The sequence below is a fragment of the Alligator mississippiensis genome, chromosome 15 (assembly GCF_030867095.1).
Source record: "Alligator mississippiensis isolate rAllMis1 chromosome 15, rAllMis1, whole genome shotgun sequence".
Classification (NCBI taxonomy): Eukaryota; Metazoa; Chordata; order Crocodylia; family Alligatoridae; genus Alligator; species Alligator mississippiensis.
In genome coordinates, this window is record NC_081838.1 from 22,676,402 (window position 1) to 22,697,695 (window position 21,294).

The window sequence follows — 21,294 nt, forward strand, 5'->3', positions numbered from 1 at the left end:
GTGTATGCTGAGATCTGCAGTTTCCCTATTAGCAAGGAACTGCCATCTCTCCTTTCTGATGCAAAAAAGGTGGGCCCTTCAAGCCCTGCCCCTTTAGGCTGCAGCTGCACTGGTTCAGATGCCTTCCCCTCACCCTGGGGAAGGCCCAGTGCTGCAGCTGGGAACAGCCTGTTAACCCTGGAGGGCTGGCCAGCACTGAGCCACCAGTCCCCTTCACACACCACTCCTCTGCCCAGCTTGAAAGGCAAATGCCTCCCTTGTGCAACCTGGAGTGGTGGCTAGGGGGCAGACCAGTCTCGGGAATGAATTGCACTGTTAGCTAGGCTATAAGATGCATATCTACCCTGCCTTCTGCCTGGCTTCAGACCAGCATGGCTAAATTCCTCTCTGCTCAGGAATGAACCACTTTGGGCAGGGAGAAGGGCTCCCTTCCTCCCCATCTGGCCTGGCCCTGGTAGGACAGTGCTCCAGGGTAAAATAACTACCCTGGTGACCGTCCCAAGTGCCACCCCTTGGCCTGTAGGGGCAAAGGCTTGTGGCTCTGACTCTTCCCTGGTCCTCCAGGCCCTGTAGACCCAGCTCTGGGACATAGGCCAACTGTTTCAGGGCAACCCTCCTCATGTTACCCACTACCCCAGGGGCAGGGCCAGCCTGAGACACTGCACCAGGGCCATGTCCTGGCCTCTGCTCTGCAAGGGGGCAAGGTATTCTCCCTGTACATCACCGCCCTGTTTGGAGTAGGGCTGGGTGGCCTTGCAGGCAGCCCTAATCCCCTGCCAAGCCCATGGCACTTACTCTCCCAGGGCACTGCCCCTTCCCCCCACATCCTGCCTCTCCCTTACCTGCACCTTGTCCCCACTCTCGACGGCCAGGTCACTCCTCTTCCAGATAATGATGGGCTGGGGGTTGCCGACAGCCCTGCAGGTGAGGCTCAGGGGGTCCCGGTCTCGAACCTCGACAAAGGCTGGCGGGGTCTCTAGGAAGGTTGGAGGAGCTGCAGAGGAGACAGACCCAGCCCCTCAGAATCACGTTGCTGGCCCCAAAGCCAGGCCACGCCAGCGTCCTCCTGCGGTGACACCTGTGAGCTCTGCAGGAGACAACTCACGAGCTTTGCTGTCTAGGCTGGCCAGCAGCAGGGAGTAGGGATGTGATCGGAGGGACAGAGCTGGGGCTGGGAGCCAGGACTCTTGGGTTCCCTTCCCGGCTGAGAGAGGTGGAAGGAGCTAGTCCTCTGGAAAAGTACAGCTAGCAACAGGGGCAGGGGTAGGCGATGCAGGCCCTAACCCCAAATCTGCTGCTGCCTAACTCCATGGCACTGGGCAAATCCCTGCCCCTCTGACTCAGTTTCCTCACAATGATTCTGGCAGCCCCCAGCACAGCGCTACAAGGGGTGGCACGGCAGGTGTGGATGGGCAGAGAGGAGGGAACCAAGGCAGGTGTAGGAGGACCATGTAAAGGGAGGTCTCCCCCTAAGTACAGGGCGGGTGTGGACGACAGCCTGGGGGAAGGTACAACATGTAGGCAAGTGCATGAGCAGGGTGGGCGACAGGTCTAGGGAAGACCTCCATCCAGTCCAGCATGTGTGAGGCTGGCATGGGGGAGTCTCCCTTGTGCAGAGGCTGTGTCAGAGGGGCACGGGGAAGGATTTTCCCTCAATACAATGTATATGAAGGGACTGGGTGGATGTCTTTCTGATGCAGCATGTACGTTAGAGGGCAGAGGGTTTTACATGTGTGTGAGAGGCAAAGGCTGCCCCTCGGTATGGCCTGCAAGCCCCCAGAGGGCTGGCAAGGGTCTCCCTCAGTACAGCGACTGCGAGGGGTGCACGGTGCTGTGCTGGCAGCACGTGGAGGGGGCACACTGGTGGGGAAGGGGGCTCCTCCAAACAGCACACATGTGTGTGCAAGAGGGGAAGGAGGGAGGCTTCCCCCTCGACACAGCTCGTCTCCCTGTGGCACAGCGCACGTGCAAGTGAGGTGGAGGTCGAGGGGGAACCTCCCATGGGGTGTGAGGGCAGCACCTTGGCATGGTGTGAGAGGGCTGGGATGTGTGGGGTCTCCTCTCAGGCAATGTATGTGCAAAAGGGGAAGGTGTCTCCTGGTACAGCTTGTGTGGGATGGCCAAACGAGGCCTCCTCTTGATACAGTGCATCTGTGGGTGCGGACTGGATGAGTTCCCCTCAGTATAGCGTGGAAAGGCCGTACCGTACAGCATGCGAGGGGTGGAGTGTGGGAACGTCTCCCTTCAGTACAGCGTGTGTCAAGAAGCAGGTGTGTGTGAGGAGGTTTCTCCAAATGGGAGATTTCCCCACGGCCAGCCCCCCATGCCAACCGGTGGGTCAAGGGCCAACTCCTCCTGAGGTTTAACAGTTAACACTGGGCTTCTTACAAACAGCTTGTTCGGAAGGGTGGGCCTGGGATGCAGCGGGATGCGAGCTGATCTCCAAACCCAACGTTCGGCAAAGGCAGTGCAAATCCAAGGGCCCTTGAGGTCCTGTCACTCTAGCAGAGCAGGGTCCCTGGCCAGCTTTCCATGGACACCCCTGCAGCTCAGCAGCCACAGCTACACCTGCAGCCACAGCTCAGCAGGTAACCAGCCCCCTCCCGGGTGAGCTGCAGCAGGACACCTCCCTCTCGTGTGCTTGCTCCAGCCAGGACACAGCTCCCCTCCCCTCCCCTCCCCTCCGCCTGAGCCGTCCATTGCCACCCTGCTAATAGGCTTGGCACCCAGGGGGAAAGCTGAGCTTTCAAGGAAGGCAGCTGCTAGGACTCTGCCAGCCTGCTGCAGAGAGCCTGGCTCACTCCCTGCCACCCTGGGCAGTGCCCAGTGAACGGGCTGCTCTTGCACAGGCTGAGAGGAGGAATCTGGTTAAGTCCAGAGAAGGCAAGAGGTCAGGAGTCCCCGGGGGCAGAGAAGAGGATGTGAGGGGAGCGGTGCAGGGATTAAGGCAGGCAGGCGGGACGTGGGCATCCCACCTGTCCTGCCCGGCTGAGCTGCTCTGCCAATGCTGGCTTGTGGCCCTACTTCTCGGTAAGCTGCTTGGGCTTCCCCTGCACACACCCAGCGTCAAGGCTCCCAGGGAGGATTACTGGGCCTTCAGGCTGAGAGTCACACAAGCACAGCTGGTACAAGCAGGATTTGCTGCAAGGGGCAAAGTTCGCCCAGGCTGGCTGAGCTTCCAGCAGGCTCTGCAGAAAACGCCCTGAGCTTGCTAGAGCAACTACACTGAGCAGAGCCAGGCTCCCACCCCAGCCTGCCCCACTGCTCCTGCACAGCCTTCCTAAGCACTGCCTCAGACGTACCTTGCCCTCGCACTGGAAAGCCAGTTGTGCCACCAGCTGCAAAGGCATCCAACAGGAGAAGGTGCTGCTCAAGGCTGGCCCCTCTGCCCACCGAGCAGACAAGCCTGCCCTACAACCCCACTGACCCCCAAATGTGCCATAAGCCCACACCCCCCAACACAGGTCACAAAGCATAACTGCCCCTGCAGGCATGGTTCAGCCAGGCATAGCCCCGGGTCCCGGGATGCCGCAGCCCGACACAGCATGCTCCAGGTAATGCAGGGAAGACAAAGTCTCCTCGCAGAGCCAGGCAGGGCAGAGCATCGAGGGAGTTGCTCTCACCTGGCGCTGTATATCACCCTCTCCTCCCCCCACGCCCACCCCTGCGGCACGGCCCAGGGCACAGCAGGGCCTGGTACCTACAGTTGACAGTGAGGTGGATCCAGGTGCCGTTCTGGAACTCGTCGTCGTTGTTGTGCCGGTCGAGGAAGAGGACGCGGCACTCGTACCAGCCCTGGTCCTCAGTGCGCAGCAGGTCGATCCGCAGGGAAGCGCCTTCTTGAATCCGCACACGACCTGCCCACAGACGGCTCTGCTCAGCGGACGGCCGCCTGCACAGCGGCAAGCAGCAGCCCCAGTGTCAGCCTGGGAACACCCCGCGCGCCCCGGGGCATCTGCCCATGTGCGTCTCTAAGCCTGGGTGGGCACATGGCCGTTTTGTGCATGCTCTTTTCTCAAGGAGGCTGGGGGCTCAGTCGGACCCGGACGGTGCCAGCTCATGCCTGCCCGTGGCTGCCAGCAGCAAACAGACACAGGGAGCAAACGCAGGTCTGTCACCCTTTGGTGCACCCAGGGCCCTCCCTGCAAGGGTCTGGACCCTGCCTGCACTTCTACCCTGGGCTCTGACCAAGAACCTCCCCTGTTGCTGCCAGCCCCCCCCGGAGGGACCACCAGGCTCCCCACGCCCTGGCTGAGACCCTGCAGCTCAGTACATGGCCTCCTGGCCCTGCCTCCCATTCGCAGCTCAGCAGGGGGCTGGGAACGGCCCCTTGGACAAAGGCAGGGCAGGGACACGGGGCAGAGGTCAGTTAAACAGACATTTAGCACTACACACACTGGCTGCTGTCAGGCAGCGGGGCTGAGAGGTGCACAGGGAAGGCTGGGAGCATTAGCATCAGAAGCCCAGACCCCCTTCAGTCTTTGCCCCCAACCCATGTGGCCCCTGTCCCAGGCAATGGGCTTGCACTAAGTCCTGCCGCTCACCTCCCTGTCCCCAGCGCACACGCCTGGGCTCAGTGCCTCCCTTCCAGGAGCCCCTTCCTTCCTCCCCACACCCTGCAGTCCCTCTTGCGTGCTCCTCCCTGTGAACTCCCCCATGCACATATGTTAACTGCTGCCTCCCCTGGATCCCCCAGCCCCTGATCCCCCTCCGTGCCGCTCCCCATCACTAGACAGCCACTTGCAGAAGTTACTGGTTTCAAGCCCCGCTAGGCCCAGTGTCCCTGCCCCCAGCATACGCCGGGGCTAGGTCAGATGGGGCTTGTGCGGGGCTTTGGCAGTAGCCAAAGGCCAGGCCACAAGCAGGGCTGCTTTTTCTCAGTAACTGCATGGCACCCAGCCCAGAGCCGCGGGCTGCGGGGGCATTTCCTGGTCCAGAGCTGTGTAGGCTCTTCGATGAGGAGGAAGATAAGAAACCTAAAGCAGCAGCAAATGCAACCCCCTAATCCTCAGAGCTATTATCAGAGACATAATCGGCTCAGGATCGTGGCAGACAATTGGCTCAGCACAGGGCTGGGGTGCAGAGAGCACACACGCGCACCCCAGGCACAGATGCTGAGGGAGACCCCGTTTTGTGTCCCCGCTCTGCCATCCCTGCACACAAGTGCCAGCTACCAGGCTATCGGCTCTCCTGTATCATGCCCCTTCACCTCACCTGCTCCGCTTGGTACAACAACGTGATAGTCTTGGAGCCGGGCTGGAACCTGGGTCTCCTGCACCCGAGTGACTGCCCGCAACAGCTAAGCAGGCAGTCAGGGGACTCACCTGGGATGTGAGGGACCTGCTCTGAACAAGGCAGAGTGAGGACTGGAGTGCAAGCACCTCCGTCGCACCGCCCCAGCCTCTGGCCTCACTTGTTCCACTGGAAAGGCTCTGCTGAGCACGGCACATTCCTACAGAGCATTTCAGGGAGACACTATTTCCTGTTCAAAAAATCCCTTGCTGTGAAATACGTGACCTGCTCTTCTTGGTACCCCTGTACCGAAACTCCTGCGATACAGTCAGACTTCCCAGACACACACACTTACATACTGAGGTTGGAGGCAGAAGCAGATGTACAGCCAGCAGCATGCACACAGGTAAACCGACAGGCACATAATACCTGTTAGACATATCTGGACACACCCCACGGGCAGTGCCAGGTACACATGTATGCGTACACACTGCAAAAAGCACACGTGCATGCACATGCAATATGCCATGTTTTCTTGCACATAACATACTTTTCCCCCCAAAACCAGCTTGGGGGAATCAGGGTATGCATTATATGAGAGAAATATGAATTTCCCACAGGTCCAGAAATTTGGTGGCATATCAGCTGCAGCAATTAATGCTACCACCACCCCCCTACCCCATTTCTAGACCTGTGGGAGCTGCCATCTGAATGATATGATCGTGTGTGCCAGAACAGGCTGGCATGCAAGGTCGGTCTCCAACTGGACCCTGGAGTGACCCAAGACCTGGCATGCCATCTGGGACATGACACATGGCCCTGGACCTAGTGCACCAGCTTGGACCCAGCATGTAGGATCGGGCTAGCACAGGATTGGGCTAGCATGTGGGATTGGGACCAGCATGCTGGCCCAGATCCCGTGTCCAGGATCATGGTGATGTGCAGGATTGAGGCAGCATGCAGGGTAAACCCCAGCCCCTGGACCTGGTGCCAAGACAGACCCAGCATGTGGCCTTGAACCTGGTGCAGCCCTATCCAGCTTCCACCCAGCACGTGAGGTTGACTCCCCAGCTGCTGCTACTCGGTTTCTCTGCAAAAAAAGGAGATTTCTTTCTTTAAAGCTGTTCAAACACAAGGTGAGTGGTACACACAGGGGCACGTTATCTGCAAGAAAGTAAGGTAATTCAATAGTGTTTATTGGCCCAGTAAGCTCCGTATGTTTTCGTACAGTGTAAAACAGAAACAGAGGTTTCTGCTGTTTGCTAAAGGGATTTGCTCAGGACATGCACGGATGTCCCCCCTCCCCACATGGGCATGTGTGCAATGCACATGTCCAGAGATCTCATCTGGACCACTATATTCCAGTGCCCATATTTACAAGAGAGAGACTCAGACCAGGACAGGTGCAGGGAACGACTGCAGCCATAAGCCAGGGAGGGGAGAGCCTGCAGGAAGGGGAAGGGAAAAAAAGAGCGTGGCTTGTTCAGCCTGACAGAGCAGTCGCTGGGAGGGGCACCTGCTGCCAATGAACAGCTGAGACAGAAACACAAGGGAGGCAGAAGAGTTGCTGAAGTGAAAAGGCCAATGCTGGCACAAGGGCAAGCAGGCAGGACCTTGCCAGGAATATGCTTCAGCTGGAGAGCAGCAGGAGGTTTCAAACCCTATGCAGAGTGAGGGGCTAAAGCCCCCTCCCCTCCCCATCATAAGAGCAGTAGAAGCAAGAAGATGAACTGGTCTTAAGTTGGGGCTGTGTACTTTTGCAACCAGGGCTACAGGTTGTGGCCATCTGTGACAGCTGAGCACTGGGGTCAGTGACCCAAGAGCCCCCTTCCAACCTGATAATGCTCCATGCACAGTCACAGGTAACACACACGCTTACTGCCCTACATGTCAGCACACAGAACAGCACACACAAGTGTGCACAACACTCACAGCCACATCTCTATACCTGCCTGAACCCCAAGAACACTACCAGGTCAGACATGTGTCCCACCCCAATGCCCAACAGGTACACTCGCATACAGGTATGCCACAGCGGGGACTACCTCTTCAAGGGCTGGGGGCCTGGGTCCAGCAAGCCCTATGCAGTTAGCAGACCCAGGTGGTAAGCTGCCAAGGTTTCACCTAGAGTGGCAGCAGCAGACCCTGTATCAAGCAAGGGCAGGGAGGAACCTGTGGGGGCATCTGGTTTAACGCAGGGCTGTCCATCTGGCCCCTAAGGGGTTTACATGCGGCCCCCAGGCTCCTGATCTGGGTACAGCTGCTGCTGCCCAAGGCTCCAGGCTCCCCCACCCTCTTCCTTCTTCTGGCTCCCGTCCCTGGGGGCAGGGCATCAGTGACCAGGTCACTCCGAGGACCCTGTGCAGCAGTATCAGAGTGTTGGCACAGTGCAGCGCGTTCGAGTCTGCATTGTGGCACAGTAGGAGAGGACATGGCATGTGGTGGGGGTGCTGTTACATTGCAGTGGAGGACACAAGTGGCCCATGCAATGTGTTGCTGATGGCCAGGGCTGCTCAGAAGCTGAACAGCCTTGGTTTAACACTTTGCCCAAGTTTTGTTCAATAAAACTTCTCCAAGAGAGACTCAGGGGGAGGAAGGGCCCTTCCTGGGCTGGGGACCTTGTGGGCTGCCTCTTATTACACATGCAAACCTGCAACTTGCTTTCCTATCACATGTGCAAATGTGCAACGTGCTCTCAGCATGACACTGACAGCAGCCACATCCCTGGGTGACGCACGCCAGTCCTTGCCTAGCTCCCAGCTGCGGGTGCTCCCTCATCCCTCTGCAGCTAGACACGGGGTCTCTGCCCCACACAGTATCCTCTGCAAGATGAGAGGACTGTCTTGCAGCACCCGCAGGCCTCGCACCGCACCCCGCAGTCACCCCAAAACGCTCTCAGCTGGCCTAGCTGCCAGAGTGCCAGGACAGACCCCCAGACTCAGGCACCGGATGCTGCCCCTGGCAGAGGAAACATCATGTATCTGAGTCCAAGAAGGCAGTTTTTCTTAAGGCCTCCCAGGGATAACTGTTCTTCTGGCGTGGTTTAGTACCCGCTGAGGTGTTGGGGCTTAATGCCCATTTTATGGAAATGGGAAGCTCCTCCCTAGCTTGCTCCTGCAGCCATAGGGCTGAGGGCAGGCGAAACTTGGGAGCATCTGAATCCCAAGCCTCCGGGTTTGGGCCTGCATGTAGGATGCTTGCCAAAAAACTTTGGAGAGATCTGAAGCCCCTGGTGGAGGTGGAAGATGTTTGCCGGTTGTAGGGCCACTTACGGTTCTGGACTGACGCATGGATTTGGACTTGATTTGGCTTGGGATACAACATTTTTTATTTTTTTTAAAAAGAAAAACCAGATGCTGCCCCAGGGCCTGCACCTGTCAGCTGCGTCTGTTCCTGCTGCAGCAGCGGGTGCTGCCAGCTGTCCCCACTGCCTGGCCACGCGGCACTTGCCCTTTGCGGACCGGCCAAGGGTGACGGTGACGGGTGATGGTGGTGCCTGCCACTGCCCCACCTCTACCCCCAGTGACCAGCGAGGACACCCGCAGCACACTACAAATGGGGACGCGGCCCAGACCCCTGCCCTGCTGGAACGGCCCCTTGGGCTGGTGCGGGGCTGGGGCTTTCCACCCTCTGGACAAGGGCAGCAGTGGAATGGCTTTGGCCTGCCTTCCTCTCTGCCTGCACCTGCAGCCACCTTTGCCCCACTCGTGCACGGGGCAGGGCCCGATGCAAGATGGGGGCGATGTAGGATGCAGTCCCCGGATTTGTGTGGCTGGTGGCAGTCCCACCCCTCCCCCCGCCGGGCAGCAGTCGCCTCCTGAACAAAGCCCCATTGGAAGAGATGAAACTTTAAAGAGAAAGCCTGGGACAAGCCCCTGCCCCCTAATCCCCTGCGCGGCCCCACCCACTCCTTCCTCCCCATTCAAGGAGAGCGGGTAACAAAACATCATTGTCCGTAGCAACCGCCACCTCCCATTGCCTAGCAACCGCCCTTCAAAGGGATACAAAAGAGGCTGGGGCCCATCCCATTGGCTACTGGGCTGCCCGGCAGCAGGAGCGCTGGGTTGGGGTGGGCGCAGCGGGGCTGGCAGACGCACAGTCTAGATGCACAGTCCTGCCTGCACCCAAAATGCCCCCTGGCCCCGGCAGACCCATGCACTGGGGCCCTGCTGCATTGTGGGCTTGGCGTCTAGCAAAGAGCAGGGGCCCAACCCTGAGCTTTGGCCCCAAAAGGCTGCTCCCCATATCATGCGCACCCGCCAGCCGGGCCACAGCAATGGGTGGGAATGCACCTTCCAGCGACTGCCCCCTTGGCCCTGCCAGGCCTGCTCAGGGCCCACAAGACGTCTCGTCCCCTGCACAAAACTCAAAGCTGGGTGGCCAGAGTGGAGAGCTTGGCCAGGCCCCATCGGGGAGCCAGGCTGAAGGCAGGGGCTGTGGGCTCCGCAGCACAGGAGGCCGATGGCACAGGGAAGGGCTGGGCAGGCAAGGTCCCTGGCAGGCGGGTGGCGGGGAGGGGAAGGGTCCCAGCAGGCAGGGTGGGTTGCAGCTCATGGACCACACAGTCGGGGTGGGAGATGTGCAGGGTCTGAACCCGGTGGGCTTCATGGGGCACAGCAGGTGGCCGGGGTGACCGCTGGTGGAGGTGGCCGGGGTGGGTGGGAGGCTAGGCTCAGGCCCAGGGCACACATGGGGCATGGCAGGGTGCATCTGATCCACCCTGGACAGCACTCGGCACACCTGGGAATTATGGCAATGAGCTAAATCCAAGCTGAAGCCCTGCCCGTTAAGGCCCAGGCAGCCCCTCCCCACCCTGTCCTCTCTCCCATGCACAGCCGGGGTTGCAGGAGGATTGAAAATAAGCAGCCCATTGCCATGGGAACAGCTGAGCCACCCCCTCGCCCTAATTACAGACAGGGACACTCATAGACTCGGGCTCCCCGCAGACAGCCCGGCTCAGCCTGCTGTGCCCTACCCCCTACAGCACGGCTCTGCCCAGGGCTTGGGGCCATTGCAGGCTATGCCCTGGCCTCGGCAGCCGCCCACATCCCCCAGCTCAGCTCTGCCCTGCAGGCTGTTCCCTTCTCACATTCCCTTCCACTGCGCCGTGCCCGATATGGCTGTGCCCAGGCGCAGCCGCCTCCAAGGCAGGGACAGGCAGCACAGCAAATCCCTAGTGCCCCCAGGAAGGGCCTGGAGGCTGCACAAAGAAGCCAGGGCACAAAAGGCTCCCCAAAGGACCCTCAGGCAGCCAGCATCTTCATATGGGCACTGGGCAGCAGGGAGGGAGCCCCTCACGTCTGCTCCCGCGGCCACTCGTGGGCAGCTTGCAACTCGGGCATGCTGGGCTGCCCCCGGGCATGCTGGGCTGCTCCCTGGTGAGGCCTCAGGACTAGAAGCTCAGGTAACAGAGCAGCAGCAGCCAGGGTTACAGAGACAAAGACCCAGCCCAGCAACAGGCTGCAGGCAGCACCCTGTACAGCCTGGGGCCTTCCAGGAGACGCAAGGGAGACAGCCTGCAAACAGGCCAGGTTGGGAATGGGCAGGCGGCAGAGGCCAGCAGTGCCATGCTCCACACCCCCGTGGAGGCTCCCAGGAGGCAGCACCAGCCCAGCACAGGGATCTTGGGCATTCTCCGGCCATGCTACCCTCAGGGACCTGACCTCACTCTGCACAGCTGCCCTGGAGGAACCTGGGACTCTCCGCATGCTCCAAGAGGCAGGGTCTCGCTGGGGTTGAACAGGTGGAGCAGGGGCTATGTGGCTGGCACTGAAAGAGGGCAGCCCCAGCACCTGTCTCTACGGCAGGGGCAGCCTGTGCTGGGAGTGAGCCCAGTGCTGACCGCACGTCTGCTCTGACATGTGGCTGCTCAGAGGCAGCACCCCCTGGTCAGCAGACCAGGGCAGTGAGCTCAAGTTCACAGATGCTTGTGCCCTATACATAACTCTTATTTAGTGGTCCCTAAAGGTGCACATCTTCTGCCATAGGGCTGCCAATTGCCTACACAGCTGAGGGAAGATGCGAGCCTTTGTGCCATTTCTCCTCCTGGACCCACAGAGGTGCGGAGAAGTCCTGGAGCTGAGCCTGGCACACGTATCTGTGTGCCACTGGACGTGGGGATAAGGGCGTTCTGAGATAGGCAAGTGCCACAGCTACCGTCAGAGGTCATTCCTTCCTGCTGGTGACTTGTGAGGTGGGAGCCTTGTAAGGCTCCAGCCAGAGCCCGCAGGTGCTCACTGGTACAGGACAGCAGGAAGAGGCCTTCTCCGTTTGCTTAGGAGTGAGACCCTGTGTGGGGAGACAGGTGATGCCACTAGAGTTGCAATGGAGGATCCTGCCCTGCTCCCAACCCCTTCCCAGTTAGCTGGGCTGGAAGAGATGGTATAAACAGCAACCCCTACTTTTGGTCTCGCTTTTTTTGGTTAAGCAACTCCTTCAACTCAATCATTTTGAAAGTCAAGCTCTTTCTGATCCTGACCTGGAGGATTCACACAACATCCAGGCCCACCTACCACTGGCTCAGTCAGCCCTATTTTTTGGTGCCCAATGTATTGCTGTGGATAGACCAAGTTTGCTAATAGGAAGGGGCAACCCCTGCCCACAATGCTGTTCTGAAACCATTGCAGTGATTTCACATGCATGTGTGTGCATACACACACACGTGTGTGCAGCCAGCTCTGCTCATACTGGAGGGACACCAGCACTGCCCTCCCCTGAGTAGTGTCTGGGCTCCCCAGCTGCCCCCTCCCACCAGGCTGGCCTGCCCCCGAGGAGCAGCAGTACTTTGCTGTGGCACATCCTGCTGGGATCTGCTTTGTGTTAATGCCACCAGCTCTGCCTTGGATTGCCAGTTTCCAGCCTCCTCCCCTTCCTTAGCTTCTCCTGCAACTGGTGCCAATCCTGTCCCTTAATTAAGATCAGATGTGTTCCTGCCGCCTCCACACTTGTTGAGCACCCCAAAGCCCTGCCACTGTGCCTCCTTAAATGCCCTGTGAGCAGGAGAACATCCCCCTCCCACACTGCGGCCCCAGCTCCAGGACAGCTTCGCTCCAAATCCCACTCAGGCCAGTACTGCCAATTACCGGCTTCCCTGAAATCCTCTGCCCAAGCTCAACCTTCAAGTGACCCTGCGGGGCTGAGACGACAGCACCCAGAAACCCCCAGCCTCTCTGTCCTGGGGGCTCCCAGATCCGCTGTGCTGCCACTCACTGCAGAAATGCCCCTGGTCTGGCACCAGCAGCAGATGCACGTGCAAGAGCTTCCCTCAGCACGGTACATGTCCTGATGTCCCAGCCACGAGGCTCCAGCCTGGGGCTGGCTTGTGGCAGGGGAGTGGGCACATGGGGCCACCTGCTCTGTGTGTTACTAGGACTGATGCCTTGGTGGTTCTAGCCAAGTCCCTCAATGATACTCTAGCTCTGTTCATCCTCACATCACAGCACTTGGGCACAGAGGGGCAGCTTTCTGCCCTGGAGTCTAGTGGGACCTGGCCCTATCCAGCAGAAGCCACCCAACAGATGGGCTTCAGGAAAGGCCAATGTGTGTGCTGAGGGGCCCGTGTGAAAGGAGTAGCACAGGGCGACTGCTACAGCAGGTTGCTCGTGCCTGCACCAAGCTCCACAGCCTCCTGGGAAGAGCCAGAGCGGATCCCAGCTGGGCCCAAACAAAGAGCCTTCCGGAGCAGCAGCCCACAGGTGGGATTATAGGATTAGACAGAGACAGGGAGCCCAGAGTAGCATCAGCCCGACCTTTGACCCTGGCAAGAAAGGGCCTCCGTGTAGCCAAGGCTCGAGACCTCCATGCTCCTCCCTGCAGCACAGAGCATCCAAGTCCTGCTTGCACCTGGACCATCGCCTGCTCCCTGCTCAGCTTCTGGGGCCAACAGCATCATATTGCCTTGTCCCACCAGCCCAGGGCTCTGCCTGTGCTCTGGGCCATACAGAGCCCTGCTCCCCGGCACAGGCTGCCATGTGCTCCAAGGGCCGAGTCACAGCCATGTGCATCCCAGGGACTGTCTGGGCACTGAGGAAGGGAAGATGCTGCCTGCTGCATCTCACTGCCAAAAGAGGTGGGCCAAGCAGCACTCCCCTTCCCTGTGCAAAGCAGCTGCCTACAACTCAGACACACCATCCCATGCCCAATGCACACCATCCCATGCAGAGGGGTCCTGAAGAGCCGCACAGACACTGCAAAGAGCTGGGACATGCACCTCTCCCTCTGGCATGTACTGTCTCTACCCTGCCCCAATGCCTATCGACGTGTGCAACCTGTTCCTTGCTGGCCCCCCATCGCTCCGTCCCCACTGCTCTACTCAGGGCAGCTGGGAACAATTTGCCTCTGAACAGGGGGCCTCAGCCCAGCATTGGGGTCCCTGCTTTTCAACTGAAGGCTGGACAGCCAGAGCCAAGCAGCCCTTCCCTGCCCTGCTAGGATGGAACCAGACACCCCAGTCCTCCAGGCTCCCTGCCCAGCCAGCCACGGGCACGGGGCCACAGCCTGGACCATTCAATTTGGTCTGGCCTCTCCCGCCGCACTCAGCCCAGCCCAGCGGAAGGCAAGAGGCTAGCCATGTGGCTCCACACCTCCCCAGGGCAGTGAAGCATGATTAATGCTGTCTGACAGCAGCAGCCCTTGGCTGGGGCCCAGCCAGGGAGAGGGGAGGAGACCACGCAGCAGGCACCAGTGTGTTAGAGTGCTACACCAGAGCCAGCCTGGCCAGGACCTGCCACTGCCTGGCGCCCTGAGGTCAAGGCCAGCCCCTGCATGCTGAGACCAGAGGGAATGGCTGAAAACACCCCTGGGCCTGGTGCAGGGTGGGCTACCATGCCCCCCACTGCTGCATGATGCCAGCAACTTCCCTGCGCCCTTTGCTCCATCCCCACAGCTCCATCCGCCCTCCTGGCCGGTTCCTCTGTTCGCCAGCTGTGCTGGTGCTGACTTACCCACGTATTCTGGATCCACACGTGGCGAATAGAGGCCAAACTTAATGAAGATGGGAAGGACGAAGCCAAAGCGGACCCACTCGATCACGTAGAGTGGGGGACGTGCCTCATGTGCATTCAGGAGGTCACAGCCCAGGATCACACTCTCTCCAATGCGCCCAACCACAGCCTGTGACTGTGCCTGGCCCTTGGTGCTGCTGTTGCCGTTGCCTGCAGGAGCCACCACAGGAAAGTTTTAGCCGGATTGGGCCCCCAGGCTCCCTGGGAAAGCCACAGCGATGCCTGGGGCTCAGGCGTAACAAGAACAGCTGCTGTGTTGTCACCCAAACCCTGCTCTCAGCTGCTCTTGCAGGCACCCCAGTGACAGGCCACGCAGTCAGACCCCAGCCAAGCCATTATGCAGGGTGGCAGGGCCCCTCACAGCCACTGCCCTCTCCTCTGCCTTGCATGGTGGGAGCAAGGAGGGGCACAAAGCCACGTGTAGGGAACCCCCCCAGAGCATCTTGCCCCCATTCTGCTGCTATGTGAGGAAGCCACACAGAGCCAGGAGAAAGTACTGGTTAGAGCACAGCAGGACACATAGCACTGCCTGTCCTGGCCTGCCAGCACGTGCCTGACTCCAGCAGCGCTGTCTGGCCCCCACCACCATGCCCAGGACAGAGAGAACAGCCACGACCATCATTGCCCTCTGCAGAAAGGGTTCTCCAAGGCCACCCCCCCAGTCTCAGCCTCTTTCCCTGAGCAGAACCCGGGCCCCCTTTCAGACCTGCGCTGTACTTGCTGGTGCACCCAGCCTCCCAGCAGCCCTGGAGCGCCAGGAGGGTAGGGGCAGGAAAGGAGCTGTGCCAGGTTGGGGGACAGCAGGAGACCTGCTCAGAAACCTTGTCTTGGCCCCTGTGCCCATCAGCACAGAGAAGTGAGTGCCCCCCCCTCAAAGCCCTGCAGGGTCCTTCCTGGAGCACCAAGGCAGGAATCGCACCCCAAGCTGCTCACATGCCACCACAAGATGTAGAGTGCTCCCCTGTCGCAAGGGGAAAGTCAGCCCTGGCAGCTCAGGGAGGTCACGGGCTGCACAGCTGTGCACAGGACACCCCCTCTAGCATAGGACAGCCTTGGGAGCACTGACTTTTTCCACCTCTGATCCCCTCACTGCTCTGCCCACAACCCCAGCAGCCCATGCATCACTCCTCTCTAGCCCCTGCCTGACCCAGGGCACGTGGGAAGCACCGGTGGTACTCGGGGCTCTGGGTCAGGCCCTGGGGCAGAGAGCCGGGGGCACGCCGCGCACCCCTTACCTTCAGCAAAGATGCTGGAGAACCGGCTGAGGGAGACAAGCCAGAAACACCAAATCATAGCACAGGTGCCCGGTCCGCCCTGCCCCGAGCGCTCCCTCTTGCAGCGCTGCCCGCGCGCCGAGACCAGGCCGGGCGGCCGAGCGGGGGCCCGGCGTGCCCGGGGCCAGCGGCGCGGTCTCCCACGGCGGCAAGCGGGAGATGCTCGGCCCGGGTGCTGGGCTGCGCGCCGCTCCTCGCGCCAGCGCCGGCGGCGGGACGGGGGCGAGCTGCCCAGCCCCGCGCCTGCCCTCGCTCTCCGCTCGGGGACCTGCAGAGCACAAAGCCCTGGGCAGGTCGGGGCCAAGGGACCGCCCCGGGGAGGTCCCGGCCCCGCCTGGCCACCGCGGTCCGCGAGCGGGACCGGGGCACCCGGGGACGACCAACTTCTCCCGCACCTGCCCGCGCCCCGCGCCCCGCTCCGGCCCCGGCCGCGGCGCAGCACAATGGGGGGCGGAGCAGGGGGCTGCCGGCCGCCTCTTGCCGCGAGGACGCCGACTCCAATGGCAGCGGCAGGGCGGGTTGCGGGAGCCGGAGCCGGAGCCGGGAGCGCCCCGCCCCGCCGAGCCGCAAGTGGGGGGAGCGGGGCGGGGCGGGGCGGGCCGGGCCGGGCGGCGGCCGCCTTAGGTTTCCCACCTGCCGCATGGGTCGAGCTCGGCTGCGGCGCCAGCGGGGCGCCGCGGGGCTGCGCACGGGCCGGGGCCGGGGCCAGGGGAGCTGCTCTGCGAGGGGCCGAGAGCAAGGCTGGGAAGTGCGGGCTTGTGGGGGCTTACCTAGCAGCGACGGAAACCCGACTGGGTTCAGAGCAGGCTCCCCGAGCCCTGCACTGCCGCGATGAGTTGCAAACATCATTGCTGGTTGCTTCCCCCCACCTCGCTGCTCCCTGGTCAGGGTGTGTTGAGCCAGGCTGGACCAATGCTCCTGCCCAGACGTAAACCTGGAGGTGCCTGGCTGGGGGGGTCTGCCCCTGCGCGGAGTCAGACTGGTGCTGCACTGGGGTCAGGAAGGGATTTTACCCCCTGGCCCCTACCCCAGATCTTTGGAGCGTATATTGATATTTCACAGAAGTAGCGTGTCGGCTGCTTCGTTCGGTTCTCCTGCTTTGTGTGTGGCGGGTTTGGGTGTTAGGTCTGTCTTGCATCAGGGCTGAGAGCAGCCTTACCTAGAGTTTAGATGATGGTTTTTATGGGAGGGTTTGGATAGCGCCGATCCTGCTTCAGGCAGGTGTTGGGCTAGAGGACCTGTACAGCTCCCTTCCAGCCCCACTGCTCTGGGATTTTATGAAAAGGCTCAGCTGAGAAGTGAGACCAGCTCTTAAAGTGAAGTTGACCTTTGTTCCCCAAAACACCCATAAAACTTGCCCTTGACTTACACAAGGGCTGACAAATGTCAGCCTCTAATCAGGTCCCTAGAAACCACGGTGTAATGCCTGGGTGCTGCTTAATCCTAGCAGAAACACTGAATGCATTCGTGCAGTATGTCGTATGGGGGAAACGTGTTCTTTCCTAAACTCCAAAATTATAGGCAGCGTCACTTGTAATCTGGACAAGAGAGTATGTCTAAACAGGAAACAGGGTAACATTGCTAGTAATAAATATGACAAGCTAAAAGCAGTGAAAGTATAATACAGGAAGCAATGCAACACAAGTAGCCAGCAGTGTGAAGGAGAATAAGGAGTAGTTATTCAAGCAGAAACAAAAGGAAACCCAACGATGTTGTGGGCATGGTAGCAGTGTCAATAATAACCAAATCAGAAGTGTTCAATACATTGCTTTGTTCGGTATTGGGGAAGAGCCAGATGATGGACTTCTGGCAGATGAGGATGCAATTGTTTTCCTTCCAGTAATCACCCAAGAAGATATTAAGTTAGTTTTAATAAAAGGAGGTCCAGGACACCTGAGTCCAAGTGTTTTAAAAGAGCTGGCTGAGGAGATTGAGGGCCATCCATGCTGATTTTCAGTAAGTCTTCAAGCAGTGGGGAGGCTCCAGAGGACTGAAGGAAAGCTATGGTGGTGTCAGCATTTTAAAGGGTTAACACGAAGGCCCAGCAACGTCCCTTCAGCCTGACGTTGATCCCAGGTGAAATCCTGGAACATCTGATACAGGACTGGTATAACTCAGTCACTGAAGGAGGTGATAAAAGTGCATGGACTAACAGAAAGGAGACTTGGTCCAAATAGCTTGGTCTCCTATTTGGATGAGATTATAAATTTGTTTGACAAGGTGCAAATGCCACATAGAACAATACCATGATACTAAATCAACATAGCACACATGAAATGTTTGAAAAGTGGCTAACTGGCAGGGCTCAGGTTGCAATGTACAGAAGTGCACGTGGGGGATCATCACTAAGCAGGGATTTCTAGAGGGTGCCAGGAGAGTCCCAGGGCTGCCAGCTCCCAGGAGCCCCTGGAGGCACGTCAGGCTGGCCATGCCTGTATGCCCCCCTAGTTGGCTGGAAGGTGAGTGTGGTCCCTGCGTAAACCCACCTGGACTTGCTCCATGACCTTTTGCTTTGCTACTGATGCCTAACACCAACATTTGGCTCTTAGCTCTGATAAATCAGAGAGGGCTTGGAAAGGGCATGGAGTGATGCAAAGGTCAGAAAGCAGTCCTTGTGGGAGACTCTGGGAACTTGGCCTGCTTAGGTCACCAAAGAGCAGGCTGAGGAGTGACATGATCCTGGTCTTGTGCCCCCAAGTAAAAGGCAGGATCGGGCTCTTCCTGTCAGCAGACTCGGGCACACAAATCCCCGGTGCTCCCACCAAGCAACAACTGGCAGGCAGTGGGCAGAAGTTACCTATCAGGAGTTGCACACAGCAAAGCTCTCTTTCCCCAGGTAGCACAGAGCTGGAGAGGTGCCAGCGTGTCCGGGTGAATGTCACGTGGCTGGACATGGTTGGCAGGACTTTTCCAGGTGGGGGGATGGAGTGGTTTCTGGTGCTCAATTGGGCCAGGCCAGACCTTGGTGGAACAAGCCAGCGTGACCTGGTGCCTCTGGGACAGGATCCTTCCTGGCACTGCCAGCCAGTCTCAGCAGCTGGGGGTAGAGGCAATTTTCTAAAGCAGCCACTCCGAGGAAGTGAGTATCCTGTGCCAAGGCTCGCTGGTGATGCCCAGAAAGCAGCAAAGCTAGGTGCAATGGAGCTGCTTCAGACACCGTGCTGCAAAGATGTCAGCCCTGCCTTCTCTCTGCCAGGCCCTGTCGCAGGCGGGGAGCAGAGGGGCCAGAGCAGCAGGGACTCATTCACTGCTGTGATGCCCTGCTGTGCTCTGCAGGAGCAGTGTGCCCATGCTTGTTGGAGCAGGGTTTCCCTGCAGACCTCTTGAGGTGCAGGGCAGTGCAGGGCTGGGAAGTGGAGAGCAGCACTGTCCTGTAGGCAGGGGGAAATGATGTAGGCTGCAGGCCACATCGTGAAAGCAGGCAGGTGTGTTGGCACAGGACTGTGCCCAGCCTGGGAGGGCTCAGTAGCCTGTCTGCAACATTGCACCCTCACAGCCACAGCTCCTTTGCCTGGCTGAGGACTGTGCCCTGTTCCCTGTGACAGGATCTTGCAGCATAGCTAAGTGGGAGGCAGGGGATTTTGGGGACAGTGTCACACCACTCACTTCTCCAGCCCAAGGCCTCGTGGCCTGGGGAGACCAGCTCAGGGAGCTGAGAGCTATCTCCCATGCACTCTGCAGACCCTTCCAGAGCAGGCAGGGAAGGGTGCTCTGACACATGGAGACTCACACTTGTCTCCCTGAGGCCTGTGCTGCAGCAGCCCTCAGTACTCAAAGCATCGGCCAGACTTCTTTCTTCCTGGGCTTGGGACAGTCCTATGGATGCCCTGCTGCTGGGGGACACCTCTCCTGTGGCCCGCAGGGCATCAGCAGGAAGCTGGGAATGTGAATGTCTGTTGGGCCATTCACAGCTCACCGATGACAGTCAGGGTCATGTGTGGCACAGGGAAGCACTGTGCTGAGTGCCAGCCCAGGAGCAGGGCATGCTAGCCTCCTTGCCAGCCATGTCCTGTACCTCAACAGCCCTGGCACAACCCTGTGCAAATGCTCTGCTCTCTGGGTCCTTAAGTATCTCTGCCCAGTGCTGTGGGAGGCCTCCTGGGTTATCTGCCTCCCCGCATTGTCTACTCAGCTAGACAGGATCTCTGAGGAACAGAGGTCCATGGGGTATCACGGGGGTCCTGCCCATCTCTCTCATCTCCAGTAAGGGGGTTGCTTTGAGGCGGGAGCCTTCTGCATCTGCAGAAGTTTCCAGCCTGCCCTAAAGGAGCAAGTTGAGAGGGGCCAATGCCCTGGCTGGCCAGGTCTGCAGGTGGCCTGGGATGTGAGGGTGATGTCTGGGGCAGTGGATCGACAATCTGGGGCTGAGGGGAAGGGGTCGAACCCAGGGGCACATGCGGTTTGGGGAGGTTTCTAAAGCACTCGGAGACTGGGCAGAGGATCCCTTTGTTGATAAGGCCCAGGGAACCTGGGCTCCAGGACCATGCTGAGTCCAGCCAGGGGCTGTGAGCATCTCTGCCCCTCAGCTGTGACCTGCCTTGTCCCTTGGGCTCTGTGCAGCCCCACAGCTGGGCCCCATGCAGTGCTTTGCCCTTTGTGGCACCTCCCTGCCTGCTGCAAATCATTGTGCTCTGGAAGCTCCTGGATAATCCCCTCTTCAATGGCTCGGGGGGATGGGATGGGGGTGCTATAGTGTCCCTGTCCACTGGGCAGTCGCCTGCTGAGCTGGCCTTGGGCTGGCAGCCAGGGCAGGGCATGAGCAGTACTGCCTGGCCCTACAAGCTGAGCGAGGCCTCAGTGCCACCATGCTGGGGAAGTGTGTGGGGGGTGGGGGGAATGGGACGGGACATGTGAGTCCACAGGACAGTGTGTCGCAGGTGTTGTCAGGGGGAGGGGTTGGCTGCCTGCATATGCATGTGACAGATGTGTCTGTGAATGTATGCAGAATGAATGTATGCATATAGGTGCCTGCTTGTGTGTGTAGGCAGTGTGTCTGTGTCTGGATGTCTGTAACTGTAGCAGGGATCTGTGTGTGGGTGCATGTGCGTGTGTGTAGAAAGGGGAGAACAGTGTGTTGTGTGGGTACAGGATTGTGTGCGCCTGGCTGGCTGTACCTTTGTGTAGCAGAGATATGGGTGTATTTAGAAGGCACATGTGTGCGTGCATGTGTAGTAGGCATGCGTGTGAGAAAGGTGTGTGCATCTGCACTCATGTAGCAGAGATGTGTTTGTAGGTGTACGTGTGTAGGCGGAGCCTGCGCACGTGACTGCATCTGGGTTCCCATGTGTGCATATGGGGCAGAGATGCGTGTAGAGGATGTCTGTGTTGGGGAGTGTGAGCTCTCATGTGTGCAAGCCAGGGTTCCTACGTGCATATGGAGCAGAGCTGTGTGTGGAGGAATGTGTGCTCATGTGAAGGGGGTGTGCCTGGGCTCCTGCATGTGTGGAGGAGGGGTATTTGCAGGTGCCTGTGGCTGGCAGGGCTGTGAGAACGGAGGAGGGGCAGATGCATGCGAATGGCTGGCTGCTTATCCATGCATGTAGCGGGGGGGAGGGTCTGGGGCGACACCTGATAGCAGTGCCCATCCTCTGCGCCATGCTCGGCCTGTCCCTGCTGGCAGGGACTGGTGATCAGGTGGGAGCAGGTGTGTTTCATTCAGGCTGAGCTGAAAGCTGCTATGAAACATGTTGGGTAACAAGACTGTGCTCACACTCGGCCCATGACCATGATCCAGCACCCTGCTCCTCTGGCCCCTACAACCCAAACCTGTGATCCCGCTGTGACCC

The 21,294-nt window shown here is 59.4% G+C and overlaps 1 protein-coding gene across 1 annotated transcript in view; it reads right to left on the reverse strand.

Annotated features, from left to right (window-relative positions):
• IGSF9 (immunoglobulin superfamily member 9) overlaps positions 1-16,009 on the reverse strand; it is a 33,213-nt gene extending 17,204 nt beyond the window's left edge. Inside the window, exons 1-4 of the mRNA XM_019486991.2 lie at positions 15,470-16,009; positions 14,175-14,384; positions 3,705-3,857; positions 843-994 (exon numbers count right to left, since the gene is read on the reverse strand). Coding sequence (XP_019342536.2) covers positions 843-994; positions 3,705-3,857; positions 14,175-14,384; positions 15,470-15,527 — 573 coding nt within the window. The 5' untranslated portion in view covers positions 15,528-16,009. The remainder of the gene's footprint in view (positions 1-842; positions 995-3,704; positions 3,858-14,174; positions 14,385-15,469) is intronic.
• Positions 16,010-21,294: the final 5,285 nt, after the last annotated feature.